The 22902-nt window shown below is 32.7% G+C and overlaps 1 protein-coding gene across 1 annotated transcript in view; it reads left to right on the top strand.

Annotated features, from left to right (window-relative positions):
- The window catches only part of LOC135128992 (neurotrimin-like), a 353567-nt gene that overhangs the window by 293312 nt on the left and 37353 nt on the right, over positions 1–22902 (top strand). The window contains exons 5-6 of the mRNA XM_064056075.1: positions 18969–19097; positions 19153–19290. Of these exons, the coding sequence (XP_063912145.1) occupies positions 18969–19097; positions 19153–19290 (267 nt within the window). The remainder of the gene's footprint in view (positions 1–18968; positions 19098–19152; positions 19291–22902) is intronic.

Raw genomic sequence — 22902 nt, 5'->3', positions numbered from 1 at the left:
CTTTTTAAGTTTCCATGTCTCGAGGTATTAATTTATTTTTAGTTTTCGAAATTTTTAATTTTTCTTTTTCCCATTTTTGGGATTTTCGATTTTTCGTTATTCGATTTTTTTTTTAATTTCGCATTCTCTATGTTTCAATTCGTCAATTTTTTTCTCCATCTTTTTAAGTTTCCATGTCTCGATGTTTTAATTTTTCAGTTTTTGGATGTTTACATTTCTCAGTTTCTCGGTTTTTTAATTATTGGAATTTTCAGTTCGTCGATTTTTCAATTTTTCGTTTTTTTTTTATTATTTCATTTCTCGACTATTTGGTTTTTCAATTTGTTTCGTTTTCGATTTCTCGATTTTCCCGTTTTTCAATTTTTCAATTTGTTTTAATTTTAAGTTTTGCAGTTTTCCAAATTTTATTTTTTTAGTTTTCGGCTATTTCAATTTCTCGATTCTCTCGACTGCTTGCCTTTACAATGTTTAAAATTTTTCGATTGCTCAATTTGTCAAGTTTCCGATTTCGCAAGTTTTCAAAACTTCAATTTTGGGAATTTTTTCATTTCTGGATTTTTCAATTGTTCGATATTTTAATTTTATATTTTTCGACTTCTCGGTTTTTCGATTTTTCGGCTCGCCGGCTTTTCGATTTGCTAAATGTTAGTCGAATTTTCCATTTTCCCATTTTTCGAATTTTCGATTTTTCGATATTCGATTTTTTTTAATTTCACTTTCTCGATTTATCAATTCTTCCAATTTTCTTCTTTCCGATTTTTCCAATTTTGCGATTTTCAATTTTTATTTTTTCGCTTCTCGAGTTTCGATTTGTAGATCTTCGAACTTTTAGTTTTCGATTTCTCAGATTTTTTCCGAATATTTAATTAATCGATTTTTCGATACTTCGATATTCGAATTTTCAATTAGTGTCCTTTTCGATTTCTGAATTTTTCGAATTTCGGTTTTTCGAATTTTCGATTTTCGGTTTTTGAATTTTCGAATTCTTATTGTTTCTACTCTTCAGTTTATTTTACATTCAACTTTTTTGACTTCTGGAATTTCCGATTTTTCAGTTTTGACATTCTTGGGTTTTCACAAAATTTCAATTCCATTCTTAAGTTTTTCGATGTTTCAGTTTTTTTACTGTTAAGGGTGAGGGATGTTCTGTGGAAATAACCTCTAGCAATCTCTTCTGATAATATTGATCTACAGGGTGGTTAATTAAGAAATTTGGTTCGAACTTCAATATCTCCTTAGATTTTTTCAATCACTTCATCCTTTGAAAATGTCAGACCTGACCTGACCTAACCTAACCTGTAGCCTATCCTGTGAGATTTGACAAGTTAATTTCAATGCATGATATCACTGATGTCATTTGAAGGTCATGCTATGTGTATGGGTTTTAAAATAATTTCATATTAAAATTAAAATTCATGTATCCTTTAACAGGTTTTTTTTTCTTTTTTTCTTTACTTTTTTCCTTACTTGCTATTTACTGTTGTATTTACTGTTATATAATTATCAGAAGTAAAAAAAATAAATATTATATTATTTATTTGCATAAGAAAAATATGAAATAGTAGGAATTCGTCACTTAAATACATTTAGTGAGCTAAATCTTTATTGAACTTAGGCTTATACTGTTTCCAAGCGCAATGAAAGCACTTTCAGTTTTCAGTATTTCATAATCAGGACTTTATTCTCCTTTGCATTAAACACTTGTTTCATAAACTAAAACTTACTGACTTTATCCTCCACTACCATCGCTTTACGTTGATTACACACGCCTTTGAAAAAAACAGAAAAACGCTTCCAAAGCACTAAAATTACAAGTGTACAGATTAAACCGACACCATTTAATCCTCAGCAAAGCGAACACCTTAAGCTACAAATTATCATAATTAAACACTACTCCAAGAGACCCAAAACCCGCTAGACGATAACATTCGCCCTGTAACCTATCTGTACAAATATGAATTTGACGTTATCGCAAGTTGATTGGTTGAGTAGGAATGTAATTACAATTAGTGATCACACAGCTCTGTTTGTTTCTGGATATGTAAAAGCGTGATACAGCCATCCAATTGGATAAGAGCTCGTGCTGCTTTGATCCTTTGAAGTCGATTCGAACAAACGTCAGGCATCCGTACATCGGTTAAGTGCATTCATTCACTATGCGAATCGGCACAACTAAAAGCCAGATGAAACACCGCCGAATCCCGAAATTAATACATGCTGAATGTAGGAAAAAGTTGGGTTTCATTTTGGAGCGGAATAGCATTGCTGAAGCCCATGTTGATTATTTAACTTTGCCTGTAGAGGGTTTCTGTGTTGCATTCGTTTCCACTATTCTGGGTGAAGTGTCCTTTTGACTTTAATTTCGTGTAAGTTGGGATAAACAAAAATATTACTTGGTGGAAGTTGTACGCAAAGAACGTGGCTTAATTGCTCCTGGTTTTATTACTATTTTAAAAGAATTAAATACAAATTCGTATAAAGTTGATCTTGTTCATTTTTCTCTCAATCGTTCAATGCTAATCAACAATTTGTTAACTTGGCTATCTCTGAAACAACTATCTTACAGTCGAGTTTTTTGTGTAAGTGAATCTCATGTAGGGCGTAGGAGTGTTAGTACATCTGGAACTAATTTCCTAAAGTTACGAACTCCAACTCTAGTGTTAAACACATTGTTTCTCTTTGGTAGGAGAACAAATATTTTCATTCACTGACATGCACGTAACTGAATAAAGGCAACACCAACTACATTCTTTTTTTATTCAACGCAACCAAATTTTACATATTTTGAAATACAGAAGAAATATTCAAATAGGTTAAAGTTTCTTAGTCAAATTAAATAGTTGTCGAGAATGTGATAAAGAAATAAAACAAAAACAATTTCTTGATATCACGATTTTTCGTTTTTTCTTTCTTCCATTTTACAATTTTTTCGTATCACAATTTTTTATTTTTTATTTTCTTTTATTTTTCAGTTTCTCCAATTTTCAGTGTTTTGGTTTCATAATTTTCCGTTTTCTCAATTTCAGTTTTTTCAGTTTTTCGTTTCTTCAATATTTCGATTTGCAATTTTTCAATTTTACAATTTTTCGATACTACAATTTTACATTATCCGATTATTCATTTTCTCAATTTTTAATTCTTCTATTTTTAAAATATTCGTGTCTTCAAGTTCTCAAGTTATTGTTTAATTTTTAATTTTCCCACACTTTTTCATTTTAATTTTCTCGATTTTATACCACAATTTTTCGTTTTTTCATTTCATTTATTTTTGCACTGTTTTTTTGCGTTTTGTATATATATATTTTTTATCCAGTTATTCAAATTTTCAATCTTTGATTTTTTTTTCAATTCCTCGGTTTTCCATTTTTTTAATTTTCCAATTTTTAAATTTAACAATGTTGGAATTTTTGGGTTTCTCAAATATCCAATTTTCCGAATTTTAATTTTTCAATATTCCTATTTTACAATATTTCGTTTTTTCGATTTTTAAGCTTCTCAATTTTTTATCTTTCGATTTTTCAGTTACTCGTTGGTTCAATTTTTCAAGTTCTTGTTTTATTTTTCATTTTCCAGACTTTTTCATTTTCATTTTCTCGATTTTATACAACAATTTTTCGTTTCTTCATTTCTTTAATTTTTTTACTGTTTTTTGCGTTTTGTATTTTTTTTTCTCCAGTTATTCAAATTTTCAATCTTTGATTTTTTTTCAATTCCTCTGTTTTCCAATTTCTTAATTTTCCTATTTTCAAATTTAACAATTTGGGAATTTTTGGGTTTCTCAATTATCCAATTTTCCGAATTTTAATTTTTCAATATTCCTATTTTACAATATTTCGTTTTTTCGATTTTTAAGCTTCTCAATTTTTAATTTTTCGATTTTTCAGTTATTCCTGTGTTAAATTTTTCAAGTTCTTGTTTTATTTCCCGACTTTTTAATTTTCGTTTTTCGTTTTTTCATTTTTTTTATTTTTCGATGTTTCTTTCGGTTTTTGTATTAATTTTTGTATCCGATTATGTATTTAAATTTTGAATCTATGATTTTTTTTTATTCCTCGGTTTTTGAATTTTTGAATTTATCAATTCTCCGATTTTTATTTTTTCAATATTCCGATTTTACAATATTCCGTTTTCTGATTTTTAAATTTGTCAACTTTAAACTTTTGATTTTTCAATTATTCGTTTCTTCAAGTTTTCAAGTTCTTGTTTTATTTTTCATTTTCCCGACTTTTTGATTTTCATTTTCTTGATTTTTTATCACAATTTTTCGTTTTTCTCAGTTCCTTTGTTTGTTCAAAGTCTCCTTCGATTTGTTTAATTTTTTTATCAAATTGTTCGAATTTACAATGGTTGATTTTTTTCAATTCCTCGGTTTTCCAATTTTCAAATTTAACAATTTTGCAATTTTTCAATTTTTAGTTTTTCAATATTCCTATTTTACAATATTTCGATTTTTCAATTATTCGTTTCTTCAATTTTTCAAGTTCTTGTTTTATCTCTCACCTTCCCGAGTTTTTAATTTTCGTTTTTCTTTTTTTATTTTCTTTATTTTTTTCAATGTTTCTTTCGGTTTTTGTATATATTTTTTTATCCAATTATATATTTAAATTTTCAATCTTTTTAATTTTTTTTTTCAAATCCTCGGTTTTTCAATTATTTAATTTTTCAATTTTGCGATTTTTGGATTTCTCAATTATCCGATTCTCCGATTATTAATTTTTCAATATTCCGATTTTACAATATTTCGTTTTCCTGATTAAATTTCTTAATTTTTAATCTTTTAATTTTTCAATTATTCGTTTCTTCAAGTTTTCAAGTTCTTGTTTATTTTGAATTTTCCCGACTTTTTAATATTCATTTTCTCGATTTTATATCACAATTTTTCGTTTTTTCATTTCCTTTATTTGTTCAATGTTTTTTTTTATTTTTTTTATTTCTTTTTATCCTATTGTTCAAATTTTAGATCTTTATTTTTTCAATTCCTCGGTTTTGCAATTTTTAAATTTATCAAATTTGCAATTTTTGGATTTCAAAATTATCCGATTTTCCGATTTTTAATTTTTTGATATTTCGATTTTACAACAATAATTCGTTTTTTCGATTTTTAAGTTTATCAATTTTTAATCTTTCGATTTTTCAATTATTCGTTTCTTCAAGTTTTCAAGTTCTTGTTTTATTTTTAATTTTTCCGACTTTTTAATTTTCATTTTCTTGATTTCCAATTTTTTTATTTTTCAAAGTTTTCATTTTATACTTTTTCGATCTTTCATTTCTTATTTTTCAATTTTACAAATTTGCAATTTAATATTTTTTTTTATTCGAATAGTTGAAAAACCGAAGCAATGAAAAATCCAGAAATTGAAAATCGAGAAACTAAAAATCGGAAAAAATTGAAACAGTGAAAAACTAAAAAAGTAAATAAATGTTGAAAATTGAAAAACTGCAATCAAAGCACTGAAGAAACGAAAAATTGAACATTGAAAATGAAAAAATCTAGAGTAGTTAAAATTAACAAATCAAAAAATTGGATAGAAGAAAAAACAAGTGGAATCGAAAAATTGCAAGATCCAAAAATTGTACAATCGAAAAATTATAAAATCGTCCAAATTGTAAAGCTGAAAAACAGTAACATTTAAAGATCGTAAAATTAAAAAAGTAGATATCGAAAAATTGAAAAATTAAAATTCGAAAAATTTTAAATCGAATAAACGGAAAAGTTAAAAAATCCAATAATTGAAAACTGGGAAAACTGAAAAAACGTAAAATTGCAAAAGTAACTTTTCTTTAAATTACAATTATTATTACATATTTAAATAAAAACTAGGAAAATTGCAAATTAAAAATTCAAGAAACGAAATTTTGAAAAATCAAAAAAGTGAGAAATCTAAAATTGAAAAACCAAAAAATTAAAAACTGTAAATATTGGAAAACCAAACAATCTTGAAAATAAAAAAGAAATTAAAAACCGAAACGAAAACTTACTTATTGAAAAATGGGAAAAATGAAAAATTTGGCACATTTAAAAAATGAAAAGTTGTGAAATTGCCAATCAAAAAAATTCAACCTTGGGAAATCGACAAACTGAAAAATTGCAGAAACAAGAAAAAACTGAAAAAAAGAAAAAATTTAAATTAAAAAAAAATAATAAAATCGTACCGTTGAAAAATTAAAATTTGTATAAATAAAAAAATAAAAAAAGCCAAAAATTACAAATCGAAAATCTGAATAAACGAAAATTAAGGAATTGAAAAATTGAAAAATTAACAATTGAAAACTCAAGAAATTTTAAATCGAAAAACTGCAAGATTGAAGAAACAAAAAAATTAAAAACTGAAAAATCGCAAATCGAAAAATTGAAAATACCAAAAATGGAAAAAATTAAAATTGAAAAAACAGAAAATTATAAAATCTTGAAATGTCGAATAATTGAAAAAAATCAAGAAAATAAATAAATAATCGAAATTCAAATTGTAAATCAAAAGACTAATAAAATAAAAAAAATGAAAATTGGAAGAATTGAAAAATTCAAGTCAAAAAGCCTGGGAGAATGTTATTTACGGTACAGTTTTTTACTTTATAGAGATTATTAGAAAATAAAATCGCAAAATTTTTTTATAATTTTTCAAAGAAGCGGGATTCGTTCGGCTGCACTTCAGGGGCGAGGGAAGTTCTGTCAAAATAACCTTCAATAATTTCTTTACTTCCAGAGCGTAAGTTAATAAGCTATTATAATCGAGTCCATCAGCTGGTTCCCTACTTTTCCTCGACTTTTCATGACCCTAGAGTACGAAGAAGTAGGACTCCCGTTTCTGTACATCTGTCTGTCTGTCTGTCTGGGTGTCCAGATTTGTATCTGCTCCGACGTGTATATGAGGATTATCATGTAGACGGTAAAACGCTAACCAAAATTTGGCTAATCGTCCCCACCAACATATTGATTACGTCACCTCCAAATTCTACATTACCAAATTAAGAAAAAAAAATTGTTTAACAAACTTTTGCAATTTAACTTTGAAACCGCAAAACCAAATGTTTTGAAACTTTGCACACGTTTTAAGGTTATCGGAAACATGGTAAATCGTTAATCAAAAAAATTATGCCTAATAAATCCTCACTGAAATATGCAAAATATTATGACTCTGTATCGCTGGGTTATTAATGCACTCATATATTTGAAAATTCCGTAAACAGAGTCGCCCAAAAAAATAGTGAATGAGGCTTAATTTGTATTGATTAAATGAACAACGAGCCACTGCATTTTGCCGAAAATTTGGAAATGTAGCAGTGTTACACTGCATTTATCCAAATTTATATACGTGATCTTGCGAAAATGTTGATAACGTCATCACAAAATTTTCTAATGGAAAACCTCACTTGAAACAAACACGTAGCGGCTACTTTACCTAACATTACATATATACCTTTATTTTAATTTATAAGTCTTATAATTTATAAGGGTTATTATAAAAAATAAAATTCGCAAAAAAAGTCGTATAATTTTTTGGAAAATCTTGTATTTATTGTACTGTACTTCAGAGGCGAGGGAAGTTCTATCGAAATAACCTTCGAACAATTTATCACTTTCGACAAACGTGATCCTCTTAATAATGATAAGACAGAAATGAATTAAGAACGCCACGTAATTAAAACGTCAGTCAATAATGGAGCGTAATCTCCATAACGAAGCTCAATGACGTCACGTTATTCGCAAAACCCAACTTCTCCGATTAACCCATGGTGGGTTATCCCTATTTTAGTTAAAATGTTTGAGTCAACGCTATAAATGTTGTATTTAAATACAAATTACTAACATGCAAAACAAGTTCAGGAACCCTGCTGAAACTAAATTTAAAAACAAACCACCTGCTGAAGTTCCCTTGATTATTAATTTTGAGTAGGCAGCATGTAAGTGGGCAGTTAATTTCTTAGCCTTCATAAAATTAATCGATAGTCTTAGATAAATCTAGCGCTAATAACTTTGTCTGCCAACAGGCATCTAACATTTTATTGAAGGCCTGAAGCATGGGCGTGATTTAATAATTAACTTATAATAGATTTAGAATTAGCTAGATACTAACTTACTAACACGTCTGGCTGGTAATTTAACCAGCAATAACTCACATAACAGAAAACAACAACTTTTAAAAAAACAATCCAACCATTAGAGTCTGGAATCTCAAATCACGTGTTTTTCTTCAAGATGGTTGATTTTTCGTTTTACACTGTTGGTGCTTTTTAAATTTGTTGCGCAATAAATTTGAGCTTATATGAGGTTTTTACACTTTCTTCTTCTAACGTCGTGTATTTTCAGTTAAGTTAAGTAAAATGATCCTTATTCAAATTCTGAACAAATGTTACGTGGTGACGATCTTAAGATCTTTACGGACGAAATCGATTATTATTATTAACAACTTAACACTAGGAGGACGGCGTTTAGCGCATACCTCTACGGACGGCTTGCGGTCATTTGACCGCTGTACTTTTTTTTCAATAAAACATGGCCAATAGCGTAAATACTTTATTAGAATTAATTAAATAACTAAATTACAATAACATAAGCATTAGAAAGTGGAAATCATAAATGAAACTTATGATTCAAAGCAATTTGCATACAAGAAATTTGTAACTTTATTTCATTTTCCGCATAAATTGTTTTTGCATCTATGACGCGTTCGGTTTTTTTTTGCGGCATTTAGTTGCATGGTATTGTTTCCTTTTTCCTGTAAACTTTTTCTTCAGCAGTAGATCATTTTTATTAGTTTGACCTGACCTGACCCAACATCACTTGCTGCGAGTTCTTTTCACAATTTCAAGAGGAATTTTCGTCTGCTTATTTTCTTCTTTATCACTTCCTGATATAAAATCCATGCATTTATTACAGCCAAGTTTAAAATGTTATAAATAACTTGCCCTTGATCCCGCTTTGGACGAATTTTTTCTAGCCACTTGGGCCACCGTATCGTCGCCATATTTTGTAAAGTTGCAATAAGCTATGGTGTCCAGAAGCTTTTTTCGATTATCTTGAATTATTATATCAGGATGCATAGTGCTCAAAGCAAAACATTTTTGTTTTTTACCCTTGATATACAGTCGGCGTGGTAGTATTATACTTCAGAACTCTTGTGCACATATACATTACCACTATCCGTCTTGAGGCGAATTATTCAATTCTTCGAGTAATTCCAAATCTGTCATATATTTCCTCACCGAATGTTACGACATTTTCAAAGCAAAAATCACCAAGAAAAAGCACACCCTTCACGAAAAAAACAAGATCCAAACCAAAGAATGTAATCAAGTGCAATGCCAAAATAAATTAAGTTACCACGAAAATTACCAACCATCTTAGTGGAAATTATGTCCAGATGTTGACAGTATGGGGTATCAGGTAATTTTAATTTTTTCGAGAATTTTTGAAGCGATTTTATTGCGGCGGTCAAATGACCGCACTCCGTCTTTCTAGGAAGACATTTCCCCACACAGGTGCCGAACAGTCCTATTGAATTGAGATTTTTTCCACATACAATCAAGAACAAATAAATAATTGTCACGAAGGATAATAACGAAATATTTTATAAAACCAGAGATATCAAGAATAAAAAATTCAAAAGCGGTCAAATGACCGCCTCCGTCGTTCTAGTGTTAAAGATTTGTCTCGGTCACCGTCCATGACGTCATATAGTTGTGACGTCATAGGTGGTTGGGAATTTTAAATTTTGGCAGTAGATGGCGTTAACTCCAGTGTCAGGTGCAGGATTCGAACCTTCGCTCGTTTTTCGAACTAGACTACATTAACTACATTAACATCTGAATATGTTTTATTGCATACTCATCCTCAACATATTCGATATGGCGGTATTGTTCCATACCATGATAATGCCAGCCTAATTGCTACTACTCAAAACAGTGATGATCTCGTAAAGATCTCCAGTGACATGATATCAAATACTTCGAATTGGTATACATCAAATAAATTATTATGTACTTAAATAATGAACGAAAAACGCAACAAATAACATTTCTTTCAACAATGAATAAAAAAGAGTGCGTCGACCCAGGGACGCACGGATGGAGTTTTAACTCTGCGTTGTCATTTTATATAAATTAAACACGTATAGCCGGCGAAGTCATTAATTTTCTCTTAAAAGACCAAAAATATGTTGCATTTCTCTTTTTTGACAAAATGACGAATGATGATGATTGGGTTAAGCAAAGTAAATATCCATGTAGTGTCAATTGTTGTTTGTTATAAAATGTACTTTTTAAGACCCACCACTGACTCGGAAATGACCGGCATTCAGGCAAGACTTCTATCATTACGGGTACTAAGACCAACTAATGATATAGAAAAAGAAAGTGTAAAAACCTCATATAAGCTCAAATTTATTGCAAAATCATTAAATTTTATTTATTTATCATAGAAAAATATCATAATTAATTATTATAATAATAGACAGCGGGTGGCCGTGGGGTTAGACAAGGTCAAACTCGGTACGGCTCGTACGGGATGGGAATTCATTGCAGTTACGGGTTGCAGTTTGTTTATTTGAGAATAGAATAACGTTGCTTCGTTGCACTCTGCTGTTAATTCCCGTTCTCATTTACTTAGCCGTTTTACTAATTACGTTTTCGTTAATTGTATTTATGGAATAAGTGACGATTAAATTCAGTGATTATTACCCACTACCGAGTTCCGGCGATCCAGCGCGCCATGATTACATTTGTGGCGGTACAATAATAGCTGGGTAAACGAAGTAAAGATCAGCGACTCTGGAGCCTAGTGGTCAAGGCACCTTCCCGGCGATTCAATTCCGCACCGGAGCAGCAAACATTTTTTCTTCGCTTATCTCTCTCTCTCTCTTTCTATATATATGTTGAGATTCAGTTCAGACTGGTGTCGTATATAACCAAATAAATGCAAGCCTTTTATGCTAATATTCAGTTAGACTGTCAACGTCTGCTTATTTTGTTTCATAAAATTATCAGTGGTGCAATATCCCAGCAGTTTTCCATACGAAATATTTTAAAATATATTTTTGTAGAAACGTACATCTCCGTTAATAAAACACAAAATTAACAAAACCACAGTTATTGCAGTGCAGATGCAATGCGGCACGAAAATTCAAATAACAACTTCTTCTCCTACAAACCTCAAATCTAGTGCATCGTCGAAATACTGTTTCCGCTTATAAATACACAAACGCTGCACCGATCTCCTCAGCATATCAACGTTGTACAACAAATAAAAGTTCTTTCCGGAAAATCAACGCTTTTTATTCTAGCTACACTTTTCGCCACCACAAGGCAAAAGCGCAACTCATCATCAATTAGCAAATTAAGAAAAGTGTTGACGTTGTGTCTGGAAAACGGGTTAACGATGGTATATGTTTCCGGCGAGGTAGCACATACCCACCGAACCGCCGCCTTTGAAAAATTCACGTTGTTTTCGGGCGGAAATTTGCCCGGTTGTTAATAGGTGGTAAAATCGTCAGTTTCTTTCTAACTCTTTTTTAATTAAAATTTAAATGTTGGCCGGTAATTTATCGCCGTAATTTATAGCAGAACCGCCAAGGCGATAACAAGATAATATTTTAACACTTTGCAATTGCGTGTGAGGGCAGTTGCGTGCACGTACCGTACGTGCGTGTAGTGCTCACCAATTACACACATGCTCGTGTATCAAAGTGACACCATCACTTCAATTTTATTACCGGGCTTTTTCAGTAATAGCTGCCCGGAGAGGCAATGTAAATCTCGTGCTATCAAAAATTATGGGTATTAGCTTCTGAAATTGTGGCTCGGTGCTAGAGACGTTGATCCTCAGTAATCACGCCATTAGCGCATACTGCTAAAAAATATGACGGGTTTTCGTCTATGGGAAATTAGGTGGATTAACTAAAACGAATGTTTTTATTTTTGTACAGGCCAACTTACAACGGAACGAAGATCATAACTACTGGGACATTTTAATGCCTGAGAATGACGAATTACGAAAATTTAGTTTTGAGAGCATGGAATAGAAATGGAATAGAAAACCTCCTAGTTATTCTTACCAATCGATGGTAACTAGTTCCTTGCTTCTACATTGTTGTATGGCATGTCTGGAGAAAATTACAGCCTCTAGCGTGTACATTCAAAATATAAAAAGAAAAATATAAAAGAAAGCATAGCTCAGAGGAGCAAACAGTCGCATCCGTGTAAATCGGCAACAGAACTTAGCGCGGAGACCTAACGCGTGGAAAAAACTACTAGCGGCCAGGTCGGAAACCGCCTACACTGTGTCCGCTCTTAACCCAGCCTAAGCGCTCAACGCCTCCTGAATAATTTTATTCGTTTCCAGACGTCGGTTTCGGCGGCATAAACTTTGCTCTAAATAAATACAATAAATAATTAGTCAAAGGAACATTGTAAGGCCAAGAATAAAGTGAATTAAATTTAAATGTTAGGAATCTAAATTAACATAGCTTTAATACACAGCTTGTGCATCAGTTTAGTGCAACATTAATGACGTAAAACCATGGGTATGTGCTATTTGTTACTCATTAACTAACATTTATTTAGAAACTCTTTCCAAAAATCAAAGCATAACATTGACCGGAGATTACAGTGTCCGTCCACCCAACAAAAGCTTAGTGTCAAAACTAATGTATTATAGATACGAGTATAAGTTATATGAATTTGCTTGGAAAAAATGTGGCTAAACGGATTTAAAATAACGTAGGATGCTGCCTCATTTCTTCGATAACTCTTACTATTTTACCAAATCGCCAATTGTATGGCAATTTTAAGATTTTAAGTTTAAAAAAAAATTAATTTCCAAACCAATTACATATTTCCAAAATGTTGCCCTATGACAATAAACACGCTATATTTTTGAAATCAGTATGTAAAAATCTATATTACTGAATTTTTGGAGATTTTTAGGCAACTTTCTCAAAATCAAAATTTCTCCATACGCTTATGAAACTTTCGGCCCAAATTTGACCAGTTTCGAGGTTCAACTTGAAGATTTCGACCTCCAGAAGTTACTTTCGACTTATAGCAACTTTTGGAATTAAAGAAAATGGTTTTTTGATCCGAATATTTCAAAAATATTGCCTCGGGGCCTTAAATACGCTACATTTTTGGAAAGTCGAAATCTATATCTCTAAATTTTTGTGTATTGTTGGGCAACTTTTTCAAAATCAAAATTTGTGAATTTTTAGGATACAAAAAAACGGGTTTTCAAACCGAATATGTATTTTCAAAATGTATCGTCGAAACCTTAAATATTAAGTATATTTTTATATTCCCAACGCCAACATCTATGTTCCTGAATTTTTTGAAAATTTTTAGGCAGCTTTTTCAAACGCAAAATTTCTCAATATCTTACCCTTATGACTACTATTTGTATACTTAAATGAGTTTCACGGAAGATGGTCTCATTTGAGCTCTATCTGTTTGTTTTTGTCTAATTACCAATTTTTCAGAATTATATTATTATTTACCCATTATACTGCCTAAAATGCATCTGTATAGTGCCTAAATTAAGCAATATGTCAAAAGTTCTAAAAAAGTTAAATAAGAACGTATTTTAGTAGTAAACATTTTTATGTAATACTTGGTAAAATAAGAATCACAGCGACCCTTGTTTAGACACTTACAATAAAACATAACTTCTAATGCTTACTCTCCGACTGTCCAATCCTCAAATATTGGAAAGGCTAAATAAAGTAGTCCAAGAGCTATAAGGTAATATGGCCATCATAAAATTATCCCATTATTGTGTCGAAGTTAAGTATAGAAATGGTTTTATGGTCGTAAATAACGTGTCCACTGCAGCTCAACCTGCTGTTGTCGTTTCGTTCAGGGGCGGCTTTCACTAAATATCTAAATGCAGTACTCCGTTGATCGGCTTTCAAATAAAGTGCCACACAAAGGGGGTATTTATTTGTGGTCAACTACTTTTATGATGGTCATATAACCTTATAACTCTTGGATTACTTTATATATGTAGATACCTTCCATACACCAAAAATGTGACACATTGCGGATGAGAGGACCGAGGTGTCAGGGGTGAAATTGTAAAATGTTATTATACCTTTCCAATCTTTTTTCCAAAAATCTAGAATCTATGGTAAAAATTCAAGACGGATTCATAAACCACATGTATGGGAGTATGTTATTCTATAAAATCTAAATAACCTTTTCGAAGCAGAATTTTGAGGTGAGGTCACGTTGTTGGTGATGGCAAATAGACAATGTTTGGGTCTATTTTTGTCGACTTCACGGGATCAACAGTCAGTTCAATACTAATTTTATGAATATTGCCTAAAGTATCTAGTTTGGTTTTTTTTAACGATTTATCTACTTTTAAGTGAATTTTTGTGGCCCAATATATTTCACCTAATTATTATTAGCAACTGAGATAACAACAAAACTAAATTACTGGCCATTTCTCACTTAAATTAAGTGAAAATATGCAACTGTTGCCAGAATAATTACAACTATTTCTTCGCCAATGCTGTACACAATATTTTAAATTCCTTACCTCGCTCAAATCGTGATCTTAAGAATTTAATGCTTCGCATATTTCAATTTTGAAAAAGTGCACGTACTGTTAAAACCATCCCCGCCTCCCCAAGATCCGTAGCAGCATAGTCAGGATCCGCTGCCAGGGAGGCTGTAGTATTTTTATCCGATATTCTATCTTAGTTGTAAGAGTCTGATAGGCAACAAAAACCCTATATTTTTAACTATTAACCGGAGTATTATTTCCTTCTGCCGCTTAGACCTCTGGAGATCCGTTTCTCCAGCTAGAGTACTCCGAGGTGTCCGCCTCTGGAGAGGAACCTGGTGCCCGAGAAACTATCTGAACTTCCTGTGGTGCCTAAACCGACCAGGCGTGTCCCAACGGCACTATTAAAATTCCTCTAAATTCCAATTCAAATTCTTTAAGAACGTGTTAACACTTATATCTCATTTTCTGAAAATAGCCAATATAGATTTTTTTAGTTCCGAACAGTAAGCTAAGCAAGTGTTGTAATAGGGTCTGTGGCGCCACAATAATACGTAGTAGTAAGCGAGGAAAGATAAGTTCCTCCGTAGTCTAGTGGTAAGGGCACCCGCCCGGCAAGCGGTAAACGTGCGGTACGATTCCCACCGGAGAAGCAACATTTTTCTTCGCTTACCAACAGGTCCATCCGGCGAATGACTACTTTCATGTTTTCTCGACGTAAACCTCTAAAGTATGGAATATTAGGTAGCCCGTTTCCATCTATCATCTGCCATCTGCCGTCTGTGTGAATTTTTATTGGGGATATAATCTCCGGAACTGCTGGACCGATTGTTGCGAAATTTTACATACATATATCTCAAGAATATCGTGTACATTGTATAACGTTAATCAAAATTTGTCTAATCCTCCCCACTATAAATTTGGTAGATGAAGATACACTTGTAGCTTCTGATTCCACCTTGATTTCTAAGCTAGACATTCAGATCTTTGTAAAAACATTTAAAAAATCGAATTTTATATTTAACCATTAATTAATATTATCAGCTAAACAATTTTCGAATAAAAGTTGGTTTCCGGGATCTACATTGAAGTATTAATGAAATTAATTCCTAAATTGAAAACATCATTAATTCTTTTAAGAAACAACAAATAGTATACTAATACAATTTTTTTTATCTAAAGCATTTGCCAGTATGTTGTATAAATTTTACTTTTATAATTTCCATCCAAATAGTGTTAATCCAATAATGTCTTATTTAACTAATAGATACCAATAGACTAAGATGAATTGTATATCCTCATCTACCACCCACATCATGTATGGGGTACCTCAGTGATTCATACTGAGTCCGTTGCTGTTTCTCTGTATGGCAATAACGTAATTTTTAAGATATTCCTTAAATAATAATTTTTATATACCAAGTGATCTTGGGTTGGAACGTCCATGAAATCAAGTTTTGTTTGCCATCTCCCATTTGATCAATTATTTTCAAAGCCACAAAGAAAATTGGTGAAGAACCTCAAGGAAGACGAACGATGTTCTAAGGAACTAAAAATCAGTGAGAATTCGATGAGTCGGATAAATTTAAGGAAGTCATCGGATCGGAATCGTAAATTTAGGGTTATATATATATATATATATATATTAAAAATTGTTCTACTCTTAATATGGTTTAGTCATTTACCAAAATCAATCTTATCTTGGCAAGTACTCGCCCCGCCCACCCACCCCCTATTTTCTCAGAGGGTATGGCGTTTGCCAAAATCAGTCTTTTCTGAGCAAGTGCTATCCCCGCCCACCCGCCCGTATTTTCTCAGACGATATGTCATTTGCCAAAATAAGACTTATCTTAGCAAGTACTACCGAGAAAATGAAGGGAGGGTGGGCGGGGCTAGTACTTGGTAAGATAAGACTGATTTTGGCAAATGACATATCCTCTGAGAAAATAGGGGGCGGGTGGGCGGGGCTACTATTAGTTACAACGTGTCTGTCGTCCGAGTCGATTTTTTATCTCCGAAAATAAACTTTTTCAGATAATTTAGATTAAAATTTATAATATTATTTTGAAGGTTTTAATATTTAATGATAGATTTCTTTGTTTAACGTATGTAATAAAAAAATTAATTACTATTTATTTGTTTTTGAGATAAACTTTATTTTTTTCACAGCCAACTACGTTCTCTATTGTTTTTATAGTTGGTCACAAGTTCACTTTATAAAGCGTGTCCATAAATTCGGTTGCCAAAGCTTCACTGTGGTAAAATAACCACCAAAGACGTTCCCGAGCCACCTTTGATACCAGGATCATGTATGGACACGTTGTGCCGAGAAAGCAATAAAAACACGATCAAAGACAGCCATAGATTTTCGAAGATATGTCTTTGATTGTTGTATTTTCAAATTCACGGTAATCTGACAAAATGACTCTTCTATCAAAGACAAACCCCCAAAAATCCATGGCTGTCTGTGATCGTGTTTTTGTTGCTCTCAGTATATTCACAACGGGATCACTTTATTTATTCAAAACTACCTACTTCTATTTTTTTTTACTTCCCGAGCGTAAGCGAAATCATGCCAGTGATTACTCTTAATGTGATTTAGTAATTTACCAAAATCAATCTTATTTTGGCAAGTACTAGCCCCGCCCACCCGCCCCTATTTTCTCAGAAGGTATGGCGTCTGCCAAAATCAGTCTTATCTGAGTAAGTGCTAGACAAAATTTCGTACGCACCTGAGGTAGAAGATCCATTTTTTTCATGATAACGCCTATAAGTTAAAATCAAAATATGTATGGACTGTTGAATCTCTTATAAAAAGCAGGTCTTTGAAGTGAGTTTCTCGTAAGAAAATTTTGCGATAATGACATAAATTTGGATAGGTACCGAACTGTAATAGTACTAATAATAACAGTATTAATATTGCTTCGTTTATTAATTTTTGGATCAGCTTAAACGAGCAATTCTAAAAAATTGGTCCTAAGTTATTTTGACAAAACTTCCCTCACTCTTGAAATATAGTCAGTCCTTTAATTTTCAAAGGAGTGGAATTTTCCTTTGAACAATTAAAAAATTATAAAATCTGATTTTGCGATTTTCGTTTTGTGATAACTTTATAAAGTGAAAGTCAGTAGTGTAAATAACACTCCCGCAACCCGTAAATAACACCCCCGGAAGTACAACGGGAAAAATGTAGATATTCTCAACTTCTCAGTACATGCTTAACTTCGACTGTTTATGTTTACACTGCGAAGGAATTCAACTATAAGCACGTTCACATTGCAAGAAAATGCAATTTCATTGATTTTGTTTCCTCAACGCAGAGAAAAAGACTAATTAATTAATTAATCAAGCTACTTAGTTTTTTTTTCCAAAACACGCAGCAATTTGAAGAACATTTATTCCGCAAAATTATAACATGACGTCATGTTACAATTTTCAGATATCGTTATTGCAGTTTTACAAATAGAACTTAATACAAGAGTACTTTTGTTACTGCATCTACTCCATTTTATTGTTCGCTTTGTGTCAATATTACCGTGTATCTCTTAAACAACACGTGTTACAGTCAAAAAACGCAAGGACTTTAATATATTTTTACAGATTTAGTTTTCTTGTTGTAGGTTTAAAAATTTCTTGTGGCTTGAATTCGAACATTTATTCCCTCTCAAAGTACGCGAGCGTTTCCCGAAACTTTGTGAACGCATTTCGATTTAATCACTAATCCGAAGTAATCATGTAATTTCTTCATTATTTAAAAAATTATTATTATTATTTTTGATAACATACCTTAACCTACAACAATTTAAAGACGTTAGCGGTACGAACTACAAGATACGTTTTCCGAGCGCAAACTTAAATTTCTCAAGACCGTTTACTTTTCTTGTTGCTGTACGAAAAAGCACTATTTCTAGACAGCGTCGTGAAAATCATCTGCTTTGAAGCGTGACCAAGCTGTTGTCGGCGCGTGACGTTACTTGAAACTCACACTGTGTCGAAGCGGTTAAATTTGTCCCGCGTCGGAATTAAATTTAAATTAGCTTTTTACATTTTTATTGAAGTGTATTTCCGTCGAAAAGTATCAGACCATTAATTCAAATTCCCCAAAACGCCGGGGTCTGTTGAAACCCGCGCCGAAAATTGTACCTTATTGCGCGAACTTCTTAATCGCAGGAGTTAAAAAAGCGATTACGATATTTATGTAATTAAGTTCTGAAACTGGGTCCCGCTTCTAGCGCCGCCACCCAGTAATCACGTCATTAGCGAATTCTGATAACGGAATATGACCTGTCTTTAATTTATTTCGCACAATAGACACCTAAAGCTCGATAAGTACTCATAAAATTTATTGAAGTGCTCATCTAATTATTGGAACATCGGTAGTTTGGAGTCGATAGCCATCTAAATGGAGTTCCGATAAAACCTTTATCGGTCGTTCCGCTCCAATGAATATGTAATAATGTGTTGCTTCTTGCAGTTGCCAGCATCGACGGGACGACGTTCAACATAAGCAAGGTGAACCGTCTGCACATGGGTCCATATTTGTGCATCGCCTCCAACGGCGTTCCGCCATCTGTTAGCAAGAGGATCATGCTGAGGGTCCATTGTGAGTTTATCGGAAAAGAATCGAGACTTTGAGTTGCGAAGTCGTTATTTTCTAGTTCCGCCGATGATCTGGATACAAAATCAACTGGTCGGAGCGATGGAGGGCCAGCAAATAACTTTGGAGTGCCACTCGGAAGCGTATCCGAGATCCATTAATTACTGGACTATGGATGATGGCAACATTATTTCAGAAGGTAATATTTCACATGCGATAGTCGTGTCGATGACCGTAATCTGTTGTTGACCAACCACCGTCTATTATTGATGGAAAAAATATTGAAATTTTCCTTCGGGGACGGGTATACATGAGTTATAAATCGACTAATTATAAATCTTTGCCTTGATGTTGCATAATCCACTTCATATTGCTGCGACGTTCTTATATTAACAAGATATCGGATTCTGGGTTCAATAACAAGAAATAGTTTTACCTCCTCGAAAAGTTTCTTTTCAAATGCCTATAAAGGTGATGCAACAATCTCATAACAACTTCGTGAAATAAACTGAAAGAAAAAGTTTGTTTTATGAGATTTTGATACTTTCTTGTATTAGTAAACTTTCACAATATCGCGTAAAGTATAGCATCTAATTTCCATAAACTGTAGATTTGTAGATAACTCCCTAATGTTGCGTAATGCCTTATTTCGCTAATTTTGCGTACACATACAGAGCTTTGAGCTATTTTTGCTGAAACTAATCAAAAGCTTCGATCTATGGCCAAAAATTATTTAAACACATATTTGATATACGTGACTTTGGTGCTTTGAAACTCGAAAGAAGCAAGCTTTGCAAGTTCACTTATTAATGATTTGTTGGAGCTTCGAAGTTAGATGGAGTCTGCCATATGCTATGAAGCAGCCATCGAATTACTCAAAGTACACGGGATGGGGTCAAGTATGATATTAATATAGGGCTACAAGTTCAGCATTAATCATCTCTGTAACACTTTAAATAGCAGCTCCTTACCTAAACTTGAAACTAAAGTCTTACTCAATTATCGATCTCAAAAGCTTAAAAGTGTGAAAGTGTTGAAACTCTAATTAATCTAGATGTAGCAAACTTACTAAAACATGAATATCTAATTTAACAAGGCATTTAAATATTCAGATAAGTTCAAAAGTGAGTTGTTGTCCCATCTTGTTGAAACAAATGGAGACAAAATTTCTTTACCTCGCCTAGTGACTCATTCAAAAAAACTTAGCATTTTAATTCTGACAAATAATAACAAAATGGCACCACCGTATTCGTCGATTATGTACACGAACAATTACCCACCTACCCACAGGACTACCAAATCACGGTTTGCACGCAACGGCGTAATCACGGTTTCCAAAGCCATCTTGACCTAGGGGCAGCTGCCAACACATACGCTCACAGCCATTACCGCACAAGTCACGATGCAAACGGGGAATTTGTGGGTCTAGACTTGATCCGGCGATAACCACAATACTATAGGACTAATTCGTTCCAAACACAAGACACTAAATCCACCCATACGCTCTACGTATCCGTGTATCCCGTCTTTCCAAATCAGGATCTTTCTGTCACGCACACAACCACAGAGTTCGTTCGAATCAGGAATCGATTAAAATGTGTGAACAAGAGAAACGATTTAGTCGGGTACGGTTCAATAAGTGGGTGACGCAAAAATTATCACGTATCTACTGGTATTTAAAGGGGACATAGTAATATCCTGTGCTACAACCATAACAAAGCTACAATTTTTAATCACCTTTGGAAGGCTTGAGGGCAAGTAGTTGAAATTATTCCGAAATTATTCCGAAAATTGGCTATGGAAATTGCAAATGCGTTAATAACCTGTCGCAATCAATAGTTGTGATGCTATGCTACAGTGGCATTTATCGAGTTACGTAATCCTTCGGTATATACAGGTCACTGCTTCCAAAAATCGTCCCTATAATTTTTAACAAATATTTTGATTCTCAAGTGCCCCACTGTATGGATGTCGAGCACTATTTGATAAGCACAAACCTTAGAATCTTTATATTGCAGCTATGTGATGGAACTGATATCTACTCGATCAAACTAGAACCTCCATTTATTTTTAATTTCATTTCAAAATATAGCTTTTTATTGGAATTTTCGGTTGATTGAGATTTGATCGAGTTCTGAAAGACTGTGCACATATTTTTGAAAACATTTATATCTGTCGCCAAAATTAGGAAGAACTCCTGTGTTGCACCAGTATATCTTTTTTAACAGAATTTGACAGATCGCTAAATTGCGCTTACAGTGTTTTAGTTGTAAACAACATAAATATATCTAGTTTTAAATTGTGTAAAATAACATAGTCCTACACACGTAGTTTATGACTCCGTGGTGATTTTTTACCCGAAACGTTCAAATTTTTTGTGTTTTGAGAAAACAAACTCTTCAAATCAAACTAATTTCTACGTGACATTCTTTCTATGTATAAACATAAATAAACACTTGAGAGTCAGATTTCTATTACCTAGTGTTGAAGGACAAGGGTTGTTAGAGATGGATTATTTTAAGTTCAACATGGTGAGTCATCAGAATCTGACAACGGACTGTCAGTCAGTAGCGTAACTACACACCTCTGAAGGGGGTTATTTTAAATTAATTTTTTTAAATCGCAAACAATAACACGCGAAAACATAAACATAAGTGAACTGGTCAACACGCTAGCACAAATGCGGATGAATCTATTAGGCACTAATCTAAACACACACAGGTCAGTCGTTGATCGTGGTGAGTCAATCGTCGCCCTCCGAATCTATACAGAATTACTCCAAATTACCGGAAACTGGTTCAGCAAGGGAGATTAAAACTGCTATGTAATTTGAGAGAAAATACCCCATCGACTTCACCCATTCCTTTTGGATAATCTCCTCACAATGTTGGACGCTGTTTCGCCACATGTCTGTGATAAAATTGTTTATTGCTGTCTGCCAAACATTGAAAACTTTATCCTTAGTTGAAGGTCCTGCTCCGACATCTATGCCTGTTATACCATATTTTAATGAATCCCCATGATAGTTCTATTGGGTTAAAATGCCACTGATACGGCGGAAGACGCAAAACTTCATGCCCCTGGTGCGGAAGCTCTTATACATTAAATTGCTACCGTTTCAGATGAAGCTGGATTTAGAGATTTTTTTCAAAAGGATAGGGGGCATTATCCATTATAACGAGACACCTTGTTTTAAGTTAGCTACTTGGTTTTAGCTGGTTAATTATCCACTTTTGAAACAATTGAGCATTCATGATTTTAGGGTCGTTCCTCTTCATGTCTCATCGATTTATATAAAATGAAAAATTTTGAGAATAAAAATAATGTTTAAGAAATTTTATTTTTAGAACTTTGAGGTCCGATCTTTCCGATAATAGTCATCTATTGTTAAATTTTTTATGTTTATATCCCATTGTTTTGGGTATTTTGTGTAATGTTCGCCCTCTCTTAAATTGTAATCCATTCCTTACAAGAGCTAGTATCTAAATAACATAGAGTGAAATGTTCATTGTTTACTTGAGTTTTATGAATTAACAAACCAGTCTTCTTTTAAAAAATGTGAATAAAAATCCTCATAATTAATTTTTACTTCCCGAGCGTAAGCTCAGGAAGTATTAGCAATCGAGTCCATCCTACGAAGTGCCGCTTTTATGTTTTCTCCCGTTTTCGTGTGTCTGTCTGACTGTCCGTCCCTCTGTCTGTTTGTCTCTCTGTCTGGTGTGTGTATCCATTTTTATTAGATAAGTAATCTCCGAAACTGCTGGACCGATTGTTGTCAAATTTTTTATGTATATTAGAAATATCACGTAGA

This window comes from Zophobas morio, unplaced genomic scaffold, assembly GCF_036711695.1.
Source record: "Zophobas morio isolate AGI-343-1 ecotype UQ-CSIRO unplaced genomic scaffold, CSIRO_AGI_Zmor_V1 ptg000014l, whole genome shotgun sequence".
In the NCBI taxonomy this organism is placed as follows: domain Eukaryota; kingdom Metazoa; phylum Arthropoda; class Insecta; order Coleoptera; family Tenebrionidae; genus Zophobas; species Zophobas morio.
The sequence above is the reverse complement of the archived record's forward strand: the minus strand, read 5'-3'. Positions and strand labels throughout refer to the sequence as shown.